Source organism: Rhipicephalus sanguineus, chromosome 10, assembly GCF_013339695.2.
Source record: "Rhipicephalus sanguineus isolate Rsan-2018 chromosome 10, BIME_Rsan_1.4, whole genome shotgun sequence".
NCBI lineage: Eukaryota > Metazoa > Arthropoda > Arachnida > Ixodida > Ixodidae > Rhipicephalus > Rhipicephalus sanguineus.
In genome coordinates this window covers 143,583,199-143,598,449 of record NC_051185.1, presented here as the reverse complement: position 1 = coordinate 143,598,449, position 15,251 = coordinate 143,583,199, and the positions used below count along the sequence as shown (strand labels likewise).

The window sequence follows — 15,251 nt, the reverse complement described above, 5'->3', positions numbered from 1 at the left end:
GCATAATCGGGCCCCATGTGCATCACCTTCTCAATCGCTAGCCTGGCTTCGGTTTTCAGTGGATGCCTCAACCGTGCCGCAAGGAAACGGAACGTCTGTGCGTGTAACATTGACCGTTTCAAATTACTATGCTAGAATGCCTACTGCAAGTACAGTTGCGCAGCGCCCGTTACACCATGATTCTCCCTTTTATGAATCAGCAAAGGGCCCACTACACGTCCGTAAGGCAACACGCGTATCTACGCAGCTGCTCACTTTGTTGATGCTTTTGCTGATGATTAAGTGTCTGAGCGCTTTGTAATGGGTGGGCATTTAAAACACCCACTCGTTGCACAATTGACATGTTTTGATGCCTGGCGTGATTCTGTTAAAGTGATTCCTCCCACTACGTGACATTCATGTAGTGTTTTTTTCCAAAGCAGTTTCAAGCAATGGAGTGGCTCTGTTGTAGAACAGAGCCACGCCGGTTGCCATGCGGAAGGCCTGGGTTCTATTCTCACTCGAACCGAAGATTCTTATTGTTTATTTTATTTGCATCTCTCTCTATTTTTCGCTCACAACCAACGACGCTGACACCGAAACCGACGCCAGCACCGGAATTTTTGCGAAATGAGCTCTTTAACGCTACCACATTAAAAGTCTGCAAGACTCACCTTGATAGGCATGTCCTCAGTGGACAGAGACATGCCTTCCCTGAGGGCATGCTTCACGGCATCAATGCCTTCATATTCATAGCAGGACACCTCAATATCTGGAAAAATGAAAAGGATAGGGATGCAAGGAGAGTCGTCGAGCTGTTGGCAATACCCCAGAGAAAATATCATGAGCATCACACATTATGAAGAGGCTTAACTACAGCCTAAAATCAACAAAATGACACCGACCAGAGTAAATGAATCAAACAGCAAGGTTTCAAACAAAAATCAGAAATCAGCCAACCCTTATCGGTGTTCTGATTTTGTCATAGGGCTTGCCAATGCCAATCAGCGTTTGTCACAATATATGATGAGGCACCAACATACAAAATTATGTTCTTCTCAGCACCATGATGCACTCCACATGGCCAAATGTTATGTTTGCAGAACATTGTGGGAACACGCGCCAAAATGTTAATCTAAAGCATCCAGCACACTTATCAGACGCTACTGGTTCCAAATACGATAAACTGTCAACTGTTCTACAAAACAATAGCATCCACATAATGAGCCTCATGATAATGCACACAGCGATAATTTCTTTCAAGAATAATGAGAATATTAATTGTTGTCTCTTTCACAAACGGTCATTAAAAGGGTCACAAACCACTTTTCCAAGTAATCATAGAATGACCTCAGTATCTGGGTTTACTGCCTCACAAATCAATTGCCACAAAAATGTCTCAAACCTGCCAAGAACGACTGGAGTCACGGAGGTTTGCCATGCGCTGCAGGTTACACAGGACAAAGAAGCACGTCATGGCCTTGAGTGCGCATGATGAAATGTGATCACTCTCTCCCGTTGTGAATCCTGCATGCAAGTGTGGCTCACTGTGTAATGTTAGCAGACCGCAGTGCCGACACATGGCAGAACCCCATGGCAAGAAGTGCATTTGATCCAAATGCTGCTCTTGATTCATGTTGGCTATTAGCCAATGGCATGCTATGTGCTGTTCAACGTCGAACAGCACATGCCAATAGTTTTGAAGAGAGTGAGCACAGGTTTCTGTATGAACAGAGGGCGCCTAATAAAACGGCAAGTTTGTGCTCCGCTTGTAAGCTCTCCTTGCCACATACGACTGCAAGATTTAGCTGAGATGTTCATAGTGGTGTCTGTTTTCTACAGGATGTGTTTTTTCACTAAGCCCAAGGGGTGGTTCATGACTCCTTTTAAGGTTGTGACTTGTGCTGTGTACATTTCAAGCGATTTCATGTTGCAGAAGTCCACCACATTTAGCTTTACGTTAAATAAAAGCTTCACAAAACTGAAAGGAGCGTGGGTAAACACACAGTGGCGGTCTGTAAACTAAGCTGTTGTGCCCATTCCGCCTCGACGAGTTTGTGCAATACAAAAATGGCACAAGTTGCATAAAAAAAAATGGCATGTGATATGCCCGTACCCCAGTGTTCAGTTTGTCATGCTGTGATGAGCGCGGTGGTACATGCTGGTCAGATCATGAACACGACTGCCGTGCCGTAGTACCGCAATCCGCCTCGTGCATCGGTATGGTGGCGCCACCGCTCGGCTCAGGCGGTTGTGCCCTCTCACAAACCCCCATAGGATCCCATGCATTTTCAATTAAGTTTGCAATTTCGTTGCGCAAAAACAAACTAGCGCCATCTCTCGACAATACGCCACACCGACGACGCAACACATCCTCTTGCTTCCACCGACTGGCCATGCTCCAAGCTAACTCCTCTCTCCACTTTCTTTTATTTCTTTCGATGGCAGTGAGAGCGCGCGCTCTGCACTCTGCAGTAGCGCACCCGACAAGACCGGCTGGGCTCGTCGCTTTCGTCGCGTCTTCCTTGAACATTGCAACGTTAATATTGTGTTAAGGCGGTGGCCACACGTCGGACGATGAGCCGTGATTTCGTTCAGCTGCCATCTCATCAACATCAATGTTTCAGACACCTCAGCTGTGTACTTTTGTCCGTTGGTTGCTGGACAAGATGGCCTCCTGCAAGACCGCGTTTTTCCAAGTCAGCTGCGTGCGTAGTTCTCGGCGTCGTAGCAGTTTGATGACGCGAGGACGTCAACTGGTGTTACATCGTGGGAACCGCTGAAGTGACTGCAAGCCTTACGACATTGTGCCAGAATGTTCTAGCGTACTGTACGCGCACGATTGTGCTACACTTAAAATACCGCGCTTGGCCTCAAGCGTCAACCTGGTACGCCTGTGTGCAACAAGTGTGTTGTTATCGTTGTTGCGTCGGTTAATATTGAATTGCAATTGGAATATCGTTTTTGCAAAGGTGAGTGAAGCTGTAAGTAGTTGTCCTGCTATACGCTCGCTACTCCACGAGCATTACTTCCAGAATCGCATTTTATTTTGAGCTGCACGTACCAAAGGAGAATCTAGCATACGAGATACATTGCACGCGTGCGCATTTCCTATATAAATCTGAGTAATGCCACGCGTGCGCATTTCCTATATAAGTCTGAGTAATGCCATGCTCAATTTAAAGCGCATGTGTTAGAGGATTGTGGCTTCAATGGTGAAAGTGATTAGATATTCCGAAATATGTGATTGCAATGCAGTTAGAACTTTCTCATATGTTAATACGGTCTGTGAACAAAAAAAAAAAGCTCTGTGTGAATGTTTGTTGGTCATTTGCTTCAGTACTTTCACGCATTATTATGCAGCTGTGTGACGGCTGTTAAAACGTTCAGCAAGTTAGATTTTGGTTTTCTTGGCCTAGTTGAGTGCTACGAGTGTTGGGCGAAGATAAAATCGTGTGCCTTTTGTGCGTTTCTTAAGCAGGCATAGAGCCGTAATAGTCATTGTTGTTGTACTGTTTGGGGTGTTCAATAAAACAAGAATGCTGTTTTGTACTGCAACAATTTTTATTTCATCTGTGTTAACAGATCACGCAAACAACTTGGACACATGCACGTAAGAAACGTACGCAGTGCATCGCGCGCACGCATAAAAAAACGGGCCTGTCATTTTAAAACAAATAATATAGAACAATCGACGTAACAGACGGCATGGCTGTCTAGTGGAGCAGCGTCGGCAGTACAAATATCAAACCAGAATGAAACATGAATAGAAAAACGGAGAGTAACAGGCGCTTTGCCCACGGCTTCTATGAGCCGCGCATATCCACCTATCGCCACCGTCCGCCGTTGGTGGCGCCACCAGTACCACTGAAAGCAGCAGCGCACGAGGCGGATAGTGGCCATGCTTTCTGGCCACCAGATTCAATACAAATGATGCCAAAAAATGCACGCACCAAAAACGAGGAGGGTGAGCCATTCCTAGTGCTTATCAAAGATGAAAGTTTAACTAGGCGTACCTGCCCTGATCTTGACAGCCTGTGGCGTCAGCCGGTGCTTGATATTGGTCAGGAGCACTTCTTTCGTCTCCGGGTCAATGTTGCATTCATCCAACACTGATATGTCCCTGCCAAACAGAACAAACACCTACGCTACAGCACTGCACCACAAGGTAATGAACAATGCATCGTTCATTAAAAATCTGCATTGTCAAAAAAAAAAAAACACCCTGTACAGCAGAATCTGTAAAGGAGTCAGCAAGATGCAGCCACAAGAATTTTTCAAAATGATGCCATGATAGTGGAGTTCCAGTTGTTTCTGATAGCCAATGCCGCCAACACTTGTTTCACTCCTTCTTTCATTTCTCTCAGCTTTAACGGTCTTCCCTTGCTCACCGTGAACTCGTCTAAATATCATGTTGACAATATGTCAGTGTCATGTTCATGCTTTTTCCGAACAGTAACAGAATAGAACCTTGTGTATGTTTCTCTGAGGTCTTCCTTGTATCAAAGCACTCTCCACTTCCAGTGATGATGACTCTATGCGTCTGTGCTCCTCACTGCTGCCCTGGCACCAGGCATGCCATTGCGGTGCGATGGCCTGGGGAGTCACAAACGTCGGCCCCACGAGAGGTGCCCAAATACAACAGTTAAGCCAAACGCACTGCCTGCAGCCCAATCGATGGGCCGTTGAAGGAATGCGCAAGCTCATCGTCTGGTTAGCCAGCTACAGCCAATCGTCACAACTTGCAACATAAACAACAGCTACAGTGATTATATCTGATTAGATTAGTGATTAGATAGTGATTAGATCCTGGTAGAAATGAAAAGACTGTGAAATATAGTGACAGATTCCAGCAACATTTTTGCGTTGTCAGTAGGATTTATATTTTTAAATCGTGTTTAAAAGTAACAAAAAGCCGGTATGTGGCGTAGCCCACCAGAACAGTCTTGAAGCTGCATTATGGAGTCGATCACTTTGCTGTACGTAGCCATGTAGTCTGATACTGTCATGCGCGCCATAATTAGTCCTGAAAATTAGAATATGTATATATTATTATCTATCCCCACTCTATTCTGTGCCGCTTACGAGGTACAAGAAGTTGCACGGTGAGAAGCGGCGCCGCCTTCGCGGTAGCCAGTGGAACATGTCAAGCCGCGGTGCATGCACGCGGAGTGCACGCATGCGCAGCAAACCGCTGCGCTTGAAAACGAACCGCTCTCGCGCTCATTGTTTGCAACATGTGTTGTCACTTGTGTATACGACTTCATATTCGCCACAGATAGAAAAATTCTGATTACAAATGCTGCACGCTGTTTTCCGCGTTACCTTTCCATGATTAGACACTCTTACCGGTAAGCTTTCCGTTGCACTAAAGAAAATAGGCAGCATAAAAATTGGTTGTCGGTCCCTTTAAGCAATTAGCACCAATGTGAGTTCTGACACAAACCCATTTCAACCGTAGAGCACAACTGCGAAGGGCTCAGCCAAGCTTGCATAGCAGTCGATGGTGCTACGAACACCTCCGTGTTTTTTCAGTGTAAAATTACAGTGAGAAGAAGTTAAAAGTGCCAACAGCAAACGATATTGCAAGCATCAGTGGCTCATTCTAAAGGACCGTCAGCTACAGCTTCAAAGTGATACGGGAAAAAGGCCTAGCAACGATGTCGGTCACTATCACCAGTTACCCCTGCTTTCTCATACTTGCTTGAGACACGCAGAGTCGTGAGGGACATGATGAGAAACATAAAGTTCGTGTTACAGGAACTCATAACAAACTGATGCAATGATTTGCAAGAGGTACCTTTCTCCATGAACATTTATGCTTGGAAAGCTTTTGCTCTTGGCAACTGTGTTTGGCCACAATGGCATTTTGAAGGTAATTCCAGTGTTCCCTTTCATATCGTTCACGACTGTACCCATCTTGCGTCCTCCCACCATCAAAAGACTTGCAACAGAAAGACTGAAGACTGATGAGTGAACAGAAATAACCTTTCATCGAGTTGATGCAACATTCATAGAGCAAACTGAAGATCATTTACCATTTTTTTAAAGTTTGCAAGTTGACAGGTGTTTAACTGATTACCCTTCTTTTGCCAAACTGTGCACATTCAAAAGAGCCGTAGTACTAGTAATAACATGTTACTTTACTTTTATGTTACTTGTTGCTCGTTCAGGTAGCTTCTAATTGTAACTGATTACTTTTTATTCCAAGTAACTTATAACTGCGGTACTGCTACTTTTTTACATGATAGTGGGGACATTACCTTGTCAATTATTAAAACACATATCTCCGTACCTAACAAATCTTGCAGGGGTAAAAGAAAACGCTGAGGTGGATAACACTGACATGCAATTACAACAGAAAGGACACAACATCTTTCTGTAATGAATCCAAGTCGAAGTAAGACATTGTGATTTTCACATTTTAATTATTGTTCCTAAAGTAAAAGAATATGAACAACAACACTTGATCGACAGCCACTGTAACAGTCACATTTTGCTGGAGACCTATTCATGCCCTGCAAAGTAACGAAAACTGGGCAAAGTTGGTAGGAATTTATTATGGGATTATTTCAGCATTCACTGAACAAAGACGAAAGGAAGTGGACAAACAAGCGCTGACTCACAACCCAATTCTATGGGTGAAAAGGAAGCACACACATATACACACACCCAGGATAGCTCCACTGCGCAAATGCAAAATAAAAATTTTAAAAATTCGCAACCAGTGAGGCCAGAATGCATGAGTTAGCACTTGTTTGTCCACTTCCTTTCATCTTTGTGCTGTGCACGATGAAATCATCCCATAATGTATCCATGCCCGACTCAAAGTTCGAAATTTTGGAAGAGACGACAGCGCATGTTCACTAAGACACTCACGTAACAGCCAGCTTGAAGACGTCGTAAGATGCTGTGGGCTTCTTGAACTTGTCATCGAAGTACCAGGCCGTTTTCCTGCACAGTTCCTCCAGCTGCTCGTCTGTCTCATACTTGAGTGTTTCGGCGACGTGCCGAAGAATACTGTTAACCTGCACACATGCAGCAAGAGCCACGGCTATCAACACACACACCTCGTCGTTTCTTCAAGAGGCCCGCTGCGCCACACAAAATTGGCGGAAGGGCGCCGTTGCCACCGAAACTTACAGCTCTGCCCCGGGCAAACTTTTCTTCACACTTTGTGATGTCCTCCGGAGACACTCGCCGTTTGGACAAGTCAATGTACCCTGCAGAACCAAGCACAGACAGTGAGAAAGACACTGTATCCGACGCAAGAACACTCTTAAACTAGTGTCTTTGCAGCGAAGAACTGTGCTCATGGTTACTATTTATAAATTTATGTTAAAATTTCTCAGTGCTAATGTTCCATGCATCATGGTATGACTGTTGGAACGCCTAGAAGAAAGAATGCCAGTGATGAATGAGGTGAAATTTTAGTTCCCGGGTTTTATATGTCAAAATGATGTCATAATTGGGAGGCACATCACAAGGGGATACCAATTAATTTTGATCATCTGGTGACCAATAACAGCACACACACTTATATACAAGTGTGCATCAACCCCATCGAAATGCAGTCACTGTGGCTGGGAATCGAACCTGTGCCTTAACCCTTTGCGGTCCAAAACCTTTACCCACTTTCCGGCTCTAGCGGTCCGAAACTATTTCGCCAGTTTCTGGCGCCGCGAATAAAAACACAAGCTGTGGAAGAGAAACGCACAGGATATTTATTTTTGCTCCTGCATTCTGCAGGCAACTCTTTTAGTGATATTTGGGCAACGTATGATACCGCTCAAAGCATTCCCCTGTGTGCAGGCCAGGGTTATTACTGCAGGTTTCCACCGCCGCCGTCGTCGTCTTCGTCACTCACTTCTGTCGAATCACTGTCATCACTGTCTGGTGGAGGCACGTAATTCTCTTCCTCACTAAAGTCATCCTCGCTTTCGCTAAAAGCACCGCCGTAAAACGCACGCGGTGAAAACGTGGCCATGCTTCTCAGCGAACCGCGCGCGCGAGTGGGTACGCTCTAGGCCCCGTGCTGATCATAGTGCTGCACCCTAGTGTCAAAAAAGTAAAACCTCAACAAACAAAGCTCACTTATTCCTCAAGAGATGGCCCTTCATGTATACAAAAAATGCGCGCGACTCGCGGTGAGAAAACAGCAAAATTTAAACCACGAACACCCTTGTCGGGCGGGGCCCGACAGCGGACCGCTACGGCCGTGTTGCGTTGTCGGGCGCTGCCCGACAACGGACCGCAAAGGGTTAAAATTGAAGCCAGACAGAGTATTAGGTTTGGTTGCCTTCTTCTTCTTCAGTATGTTTGATGCGTACACATACACAATGTATGAATAACCACATGTTGATTAACCAGACTCTGCCAAACTGTTGTGTATGCTTGGATAGAACACAGTGGATGCTGCTTCACACAGCAGCTGCAGATACTAAATGATAGCGCGAATGTTACCCTGACGCATTTGTTTTGAATGTAAGAACTGGGCAACAGACAAGGACTGGCAAAGGAACACACACACAGCGCTGTGTGTTCTTCGCCAGTCTTTGTCTGTAGCGCTATTCTTACATTACGTCCTACCAATATGCCCGCTTCCACCATTCATAGCATGTGCTTTGTATGCATTGATCTCGTTAATATGCAGTGCAACTAGTCCCCCTTTATGAAGAGCACGGCAACGCATACCTTTGTCCTTGTCCACCCTGATGACGACCACGCACTCACTGCGGCCGACGCGGATGAGCTTGTTGATGGAACGGATACGTCGCCTGGACAACTCGGAGAGCAGGATCATGCCTTCGATGTCGTTGTACTCCAGCAGCCGCACGTAGGCGCCCATCTCGGCGATCTGCCTGACGTTCACCATCACCACGTCCTCGGGCTCCGGATATTTTTGAGAATAGAAGCGACACGAAAGCGGCATGATGCGGCCTGTTCCACTGAAAAGAAATGAAAACAGTGTGGACACGTGATCAATTGTTTTCATGTGTAGGTCTTGGTGTAGTTCTAAATCCCGCGCTCAATGCAGCTCAACTACCGTGAAAACCGAGGAAGTGCGTGGCACGGACAACCCAGCGATTCCCTTGGCAATCACGCGCTTGCCGAGGCGGTGGCGCCCTCTCTTGCGCGGCGCCGGTATCAGCCGGATGTTTCAAGAGCGGTTTTCCGCGATTTTAGGTAAGTTAGTGCGACTGATTCTTGGTTACCTCTGTGCTTTATATTATTTTAGACCTTTCCCGTTTTTTGTGCACTGGTTTTAAGCATTGCTAGCATTGTTTTAGGCATGTATTGACCACTGCGTGACCATGCGACATGAGACATTGGATGGACAAGCCGGGGCCCTAAAATGCTACGCACTTAAAAGGAAAACTTGTTCTACGCTCGAACAAACGAGACTAGAAGGCGGTGGAAGGGCACGCACATATGTGAAGTTTAGACGAAATGATCAGAGTACTTGGGAAGGGGAGTTTGAACGACAAAACAGGCACGCCGGTAGGCAGTACGCTAGGACGATGTCGGTAATCGGTCGATCACGTTAATACGCTGTTGACGGCGAAGACGAGAAATCTGAACGCGTGAAAGCAAGCGGTGTCGCCAATGTAAAACGTCATCGCCCATGGGAGCCCAGTGACCGGCCCACTTTTTTCACATGCCTTGACAACCGAACTGCCGGTGCCGGCGGCAGCTGCGATGCGATTAGCGCGCCTTCGCTCTATCGTAATGGAACGAAATGCGTGCATGTGTACGTGCTTCACTTACGCTCAGTCTTCAGATTCAATCCAGCGTTTCAAAACTGCGACGAAGCGGCACGCGAACGGCGGAAAACAATAGCTCAAACCAACATGTGGCACAAGTTTGAGAGAGCCATGAACCAGAGAAAAGACGCACAAGTCGGAAGTGAAACAACAAACAACACTCTATGGCAGTTTCGTACTAACAAACAGAGACTATAAAGTAGTGATAAGCAACAAACATAACCGCATTATTGACATTACACATATGTAATAATATCTATTGATATATTATAATTTTCAATATTGTTTTGTTTAAGAATTTTTGTACGAAACTGCAGCAATGCATGGTTTCAGCACGCCAACATTTCCGCCTTCCTTTACATGTCTGCCGTGAGCCGGTGAAACGCGTTCAGCGGACCTCTTCGTAATTTACATCTATCGCCGAGGACATATTTCATCTGCGATATGTGAGTGCATTTAATTAAACGCTAACCTCTGACCCGCATGCTAGATCGTGCATTTCGTGATTACAATCTCGAAATGGCGCAATTTAATTCCATAATCGGACAGCGTTGTGCTGGCCGTCGGTGGTTCACGGAACGCATGCGACCCGAGTCGCGCGGTAATTATTTGAGTGTTGTCTTCTTTCGCATCATGCAGGGAGGCGATAGCAGCGAGCGGCGAGCCCATGGATGTCTACACTGCCCTCCAAGAGGTGCTCAAGATGGCCCTGATGCACGACGGTCTTGCTCGTGGTCTCCACGAAGCAGCTAAGGCCCTCGACAAGTGAGTGCACCTGCTGCTTTCGTTTGGACATTTTAAAGCTTGGCATTGCGCCGCTTCAAAGACGCTTTCAACTGGACGATGCGAGCCAAGTCGAGCTTTGAGTAGTTCAGGACACGTGCGATGCATTTGGTGCGAATGTGTCCCAGTAGAGTATGCAGGTAGCGCCTCTCGTTTGCAGTCAGTTATGTGTTAATGTTTGTCGGGTTGCGGAGGTGAAGATTCGTGCTCCAAGTGCTCTTATAGCTGTCGTGGACGACGTGGCAAACCTGCCTTTTAAGGAGCCACACTTCTGTTAAAGGTTTTTCGACTCCGTGTACGAACCAGCATGTTACGGAGGGAACACGTGGTGTTTGCGTTTACTTAGGAGCGCTGTTTTTTATTTTATTCAACGCCTTTCTGTCGCAGGCGTCAGGCCCACTTGTGCGTCCTCGCCAACAACTGCGACGAAGCCAGCTACGTGAAGCTCGTGGAAGCCCTGTGCGCCGAACACCAGATCAACCTCATCAAGGTGAGGTTTTTGCGTGAACGTACTGTCCCCCCCCCCCCGTCTCGAATGTGGTAGTTTTCGAGTCTGCGTCTTGGTTTGGTCGGTTTCTATTGACGGTGCTTTATCTCCGTTCTCTGGCATCATTTTAGTAGATAGCCGAGTTGGAGATAAGATGACCTCGGAGTAATCTGCTTACATCATTGTAAAACAGGAAGGTCTTCCTTGACATAAGCAGTCAAGAAGCAGTATGGTAAAGTTCCAGTAGATCCCAAGTCCTAGCGTTATCTGATCTGGGAAACGAAGCCAGTTTCACAAAATTCTGTACTAGTGTGCCAACTGAAAGTATTTTGCCACGGCATGATGCAGAATGGCAGTGTGTGCATTTTTAAGACTGCAAAAGGTTACGTAGAGCGATGAGATTACGAAATTTGTAGGCGTGAAATGTAAACTTTATATACCAGAAACCTCAGGCCCGTTCTGGTACATAGTAGCCGCCCTGATGCCAGCAATACTGGAGATCCATTGGCAAAGCTTTGTGCACGTAGTGTTTATGCTGTAATACTTGAAAAATAACACCTATTTAGAATTCAGTTTGCACAACATGGGTAAGCTTGCACCTAAACTTATGCACTAGTTTCGCCCTCATGTTCTACCTTTGGCCAGGAATTGTCAGACTGTGATTTCAATCGTGATCGAATCCAGATTGCATTACTTCATAGCAGTTGGCTTGTGCACTCAAAATGCAAAAACTGGTTTAATCGTTGCAGAGTTCACTCCCGATTGCAATCGAAAATGCTCGTGTAACGCCCTTATAACCTTTCACTGCGTTGAGCATAGGTGAGTTGGGTTTGTAGGTTGTACTGTGCCAAAATGAAATCGACCACCTAGGATGCGGGCTCTGAGAGAGCAAGTTCACATGATGAGAAACAGACTCCCTCTTCTGAAGAGCTTTGTGCGGATTTGTTACCCTCTGACAGTCGCATGCCCGTTTCGTTTGCAAAAAGGTCTCGTGGCTAGGCTCGTAATGTGGGCGTACTGTGTGGTTGTCGCAGGTCGACAGCAACAAGAAGCTTGGCGAGTGGGCCGGCCTGTGCAAGATCGACAAGGAGGGCAAGGCGAGGAAAGTGGTCGGCTGCAGTTGTGTGGTGGTCAAGGACTACGGCAAGGAGACGCAGGCGCACGACGTCCTCACGGACTACTTCCAGTCCAAGAGGGGATAACCTGGGCTCTGTTTGCTTGCATTAAAAGGGGAACACCATCCTCACCCATCTGGTAGTCTTGTCTAATTGGGATTGGCCGGGGGGATCACTGCTGTCGGTGAGGGAGCGCTTGAATGGGTATAGACTTTTTTTAATTTTTATTTTTCAGACTTCTTTTCCAGTTGCAAAAATGCAGGTCCTGGGCCTCGAAGCCAAAAAATACATATTGCTAGCCTTGTAGTTTCCTTGATAATTCAGCAGTCTTAGTGTAATCACATTTCGTATTGTTTAACGGGGTTATACTGTACCGTGAAAGCAGGAACTTCTGGAACATAAAGCCAAAAGTGGCTGTAGAAAAGGTGGTATACTTACTGCCTCAGTATATGTCAATTCTATGGCTTTGAGGGCCCAGACCTCCTTGCACAAAACCATGTGAAACAGCTGTGATGAGTATAGAAATGTGTAAGCACTCCATTGATGGGAGTTCACTTAATGGCAGGCAAGAGGGTGACATTGATTGCGAATGCATCTGACACCACTAAGGGCCATTGTGAGCCCACTATTCCCGCAAATCAAAAGGTGCCCATTCTGTCTAGAGATGATGCTGATCTATTTATACATGTTTAGCCTTGGTGGTCATGCATTTCAGGTGTCGGATGTGTGCTCACTGTAACCTAATTGCAACGGTGCATGTACAGTACGGTCCACTCTTAGAGGGAACACGCGAGCAGCACATCCCAGCGAGCAGCAGAGTGACGGCTAGATAAATCGCACCCCAAAAAAACGGAACCGCTTCCTAGCACTTTCCAGGAATTGCCTGTCGCATGGGCGGAGAAGTAGCAGACGACGCCGGGCGCGCGCCGCCCTTACAAGCGTATGCGATTGCGCCACATTTACAAATCTCGCCGCTCGTCAGCGCTGCGCGAGCTGTCAGCCACGTGCTCGCGTGTTCCCTCTAAGAGTGGACCGTACTGTACATGGGGAATGGAAATAAACGCGAACAGCGCACTGTTTTCATCACACTGTGACCTTGGTGGCAATAAAAAAAAAGATGCTAGACTTGTTTGTTTGTACCATGCATGACTAGTGGCTTTTTATTGCCATCCAGGCAACAACCGCTTGAAAAGAAACTCGAAACAGCAGAGCACATAGATGCCACACTGTTTGTGTTTTTTCAGTCACGATAGTGCACACCAATTTGCAGTCCCTTTTATATGAATATATATAACATCGTACTAATGTAATGCAAATGACCAACCTAAACATTCTTTACTGTGTAAAATGTGTATTCTGCCGGCTCAATGCATAAGTTCACCTCGGCTGCCTACAATCTTTCAAGTTAAAAGGCAAGGTGCTCCAAACTTTTCTAGACGCTAGCATGTGTATCAGTGTACAACATACAAATGTCCTTATAGACATAAGAAAGCTGTTGTTGGTGCATTCAATTTTCTGTAGTTCACTTACCATTGATGAATCATATTTCTTGGTTCCTATAAAAAACCAGCAAACTAATGCAGATTTGTTATCCTCTTGCTTTTGAGAAAGGTTATTGCTGGCTTGCAAGTTACATTCATTCTTGAGTACAATGCTAGTTTAGTATGTCTGCAATATTGCTATTAAGCATAGAAAGCGTGGTAGCTATATGGAGATCTTGCAATTGAATGTGCCAAAAAAGGCAGGTTTGGTACACTGTATCCATACAACTGCGCATTTTGCCGATGACAGGACATGTCTGCCGTCTGCTACGAAAGAATGGTTGTACTTGTGGAACAAATGGATACAACCGCAATTCTTGAAGGAGAAGGTACAGTTGCAAGCAGGGAACGTAACGACGCCACCTGTCCCATTTATTCTAAAACACAAGCGTATCATGCCACGACAGCAGGTCAGAACTGCCACGCTTATAAGGAATAGAAAATGAGGTTACCTAATGGTGGTGATGCGGCAACTGAATGTGCCAAAAAAGCGGATTTGTTGCATTGGATCTATACAACCAGAAGTAGTAAGTAAAACTATTTCTAACATACAGATGACACAGCAGTGCTGCCAGGTGATTAAGAGCATTCCGTCAGACAAGGCAGTTTGTGATGGTGGTCTGGATTCTGTGCAACCAAAGTTCGGCAGTGTTGAACACTGGCACTGTATGCCTGAGAACTCTGATTAGCACAATCCCATTTTTTCTAAATGGAACACAAAGTAGCCAGTGCTGGTGACAGTACTATGTGCTATGAAAAGCAGGTTGGGGTGTGGCACTTTTATCTATACAACTGCACCAGCAATGAACGAAGAAAATCGCAAGGCTCCCTGGAGGCGACAGTGACAACGTATTCAGCTAAGAGATAACACTTAGCCGACAGCATTGTCACCTTCACTGCATTCACATTTCCATGTTCGTTCATAGATCATGTGATATGCATGCTTTCGCCATTAACTGTATTGTTTGCATCTCCCTCCTTTGCTTTTTTGTTCCTTCTATGTTTCTATGGTTATGTGATATCCTTTACTCCACTATTCATTATTCTGTGAGGTTTTCACACTGTTGGTCGGCTTCAAGCACCCCCTGTACTGATCACAGAAACTTTAGTACTATATGCTTTAAAAGAATTTCAATGTGAGCTCATTGATACAAATTCCTCCTTTCTTGTCTGCGTTTGGAATGCTTTTTTTAAGTGCAGAACACTCTAGGGGCCTGCTTGTCCATCCATGCATCTCGTGTGGCGTCATCACGCTCACAGCAAAGTGCTCAATACAGGCCATAACAAGGCTAGCAATGCTCAAAACTGGGTTCAAATGAACTAACAAGGTCTAAAATAATACAGTTAACAGAAATAACCAAGACGTAATTGCAATAATTAACCTAAAATCACTAAAACGCTTTGGAAACCTGCGCCTGACTCCCGTGCCGCACAAGAGATGGCGCCACCACCTTGCCAAAAGCATGATAGCTCCTCCCACGTGCACTTTGGTGGCGCTTGGTCGCTACTAATACATCTGAAGGGGGAAACAATCTGACGGAACTTGCTGCAGACGACATGTATCTCAACTGCCGTAACAAGG

General features: G+C 45.9%; 2 protein-coding genes across 2 annotated transcripts; one reads left to right on the top strand and one right to left on the bottom strand.

Moving 5' to 3' along the window:
* Positions 1-539: 539 nt before the first annotated feature.
* Positions 540-9,881, bottom strand: LOC119406784 (eukaryotic translation initiation factor 2 subunit 1-like). Its single transcript, XM_037673518.2, has 6 exons — positions 9,748-9,881; positions 8,674-8,927; positions 7,123-7,202; positions 6,859-7,007; positions 3,996-4,102; positions 540-751 (listed from the first exon to the last, which is right to left on the bottom strand). Exons 2-6 carry the CDS (start codon positions 8,909-8,911, stop codon positions 633-635), a joined length of 693 nt encoding a protein of 230 aa, XP_037529446.2. The 5' UTR covers positions 8,912-8,927; positions 9,748-9,881; the 3' UTR covers positions 540-632.
* Positions 9,882-10,045: 164 nt separating this feature from the next.
* LOC119372533 (40S ribosomal protein S12) lies at positions 10,046-12,257 on the top strand. Its single transcript, XM_037643014.2, has 4 exons — positions 10,046-10,189; positions 10,383-10,508; positions 10,914-11,016; positions 12,048-12,257. Coding segments are annotated over exons 1-4 (399 nt in total). The 5' UTR covers positions 10,046-10,187; the 3' UTR covers positions 12,216-12,257.
* The last annotated feature ends 2,994 nt before the right edge of the window (positions 12,258-15,251 follow it).

Coding starts and splice junctions, on each gene's coding strand:
- LOC119372533 (XM_037643014.2), top strand. Junction 10,509..10,913: donor GCAGCTAAGGCCCTCGACAA/GTGAGTGCACCT, acceptor TTTCTGTCGCAG/GCGTCAGGCCCACTTGTGCG. Junction 11,017..12,047: donor ACCAGATCAACCTCATCAAG/GTGAGGTTTTTG, acceptor TGGTTGTCGCAG/GTCGACAGCAACAAGAAGCT.
- LOC119406784 (XM_037673518.2), bottom strand. CDS start 8,911: ATGCCGCTTTCGTGTCGCTTCTATTCTCAAAAATATCCGGAGCCCGAG. Junction 4,103..6,858: donor GTCTTCAAGCTGGCTGTTAC/GTGAGTGTCTTA, acceptor TCTGTTTGGCAG/GGACATATCAGTGTTGGATG. Junction 752..3,995: donor GGCTGTCAAGATCAGGGCAG/GTACGCCTAGTT, acceptor TCATTTTTCCAG/ATATTGAGGTGTCCTGCTAT.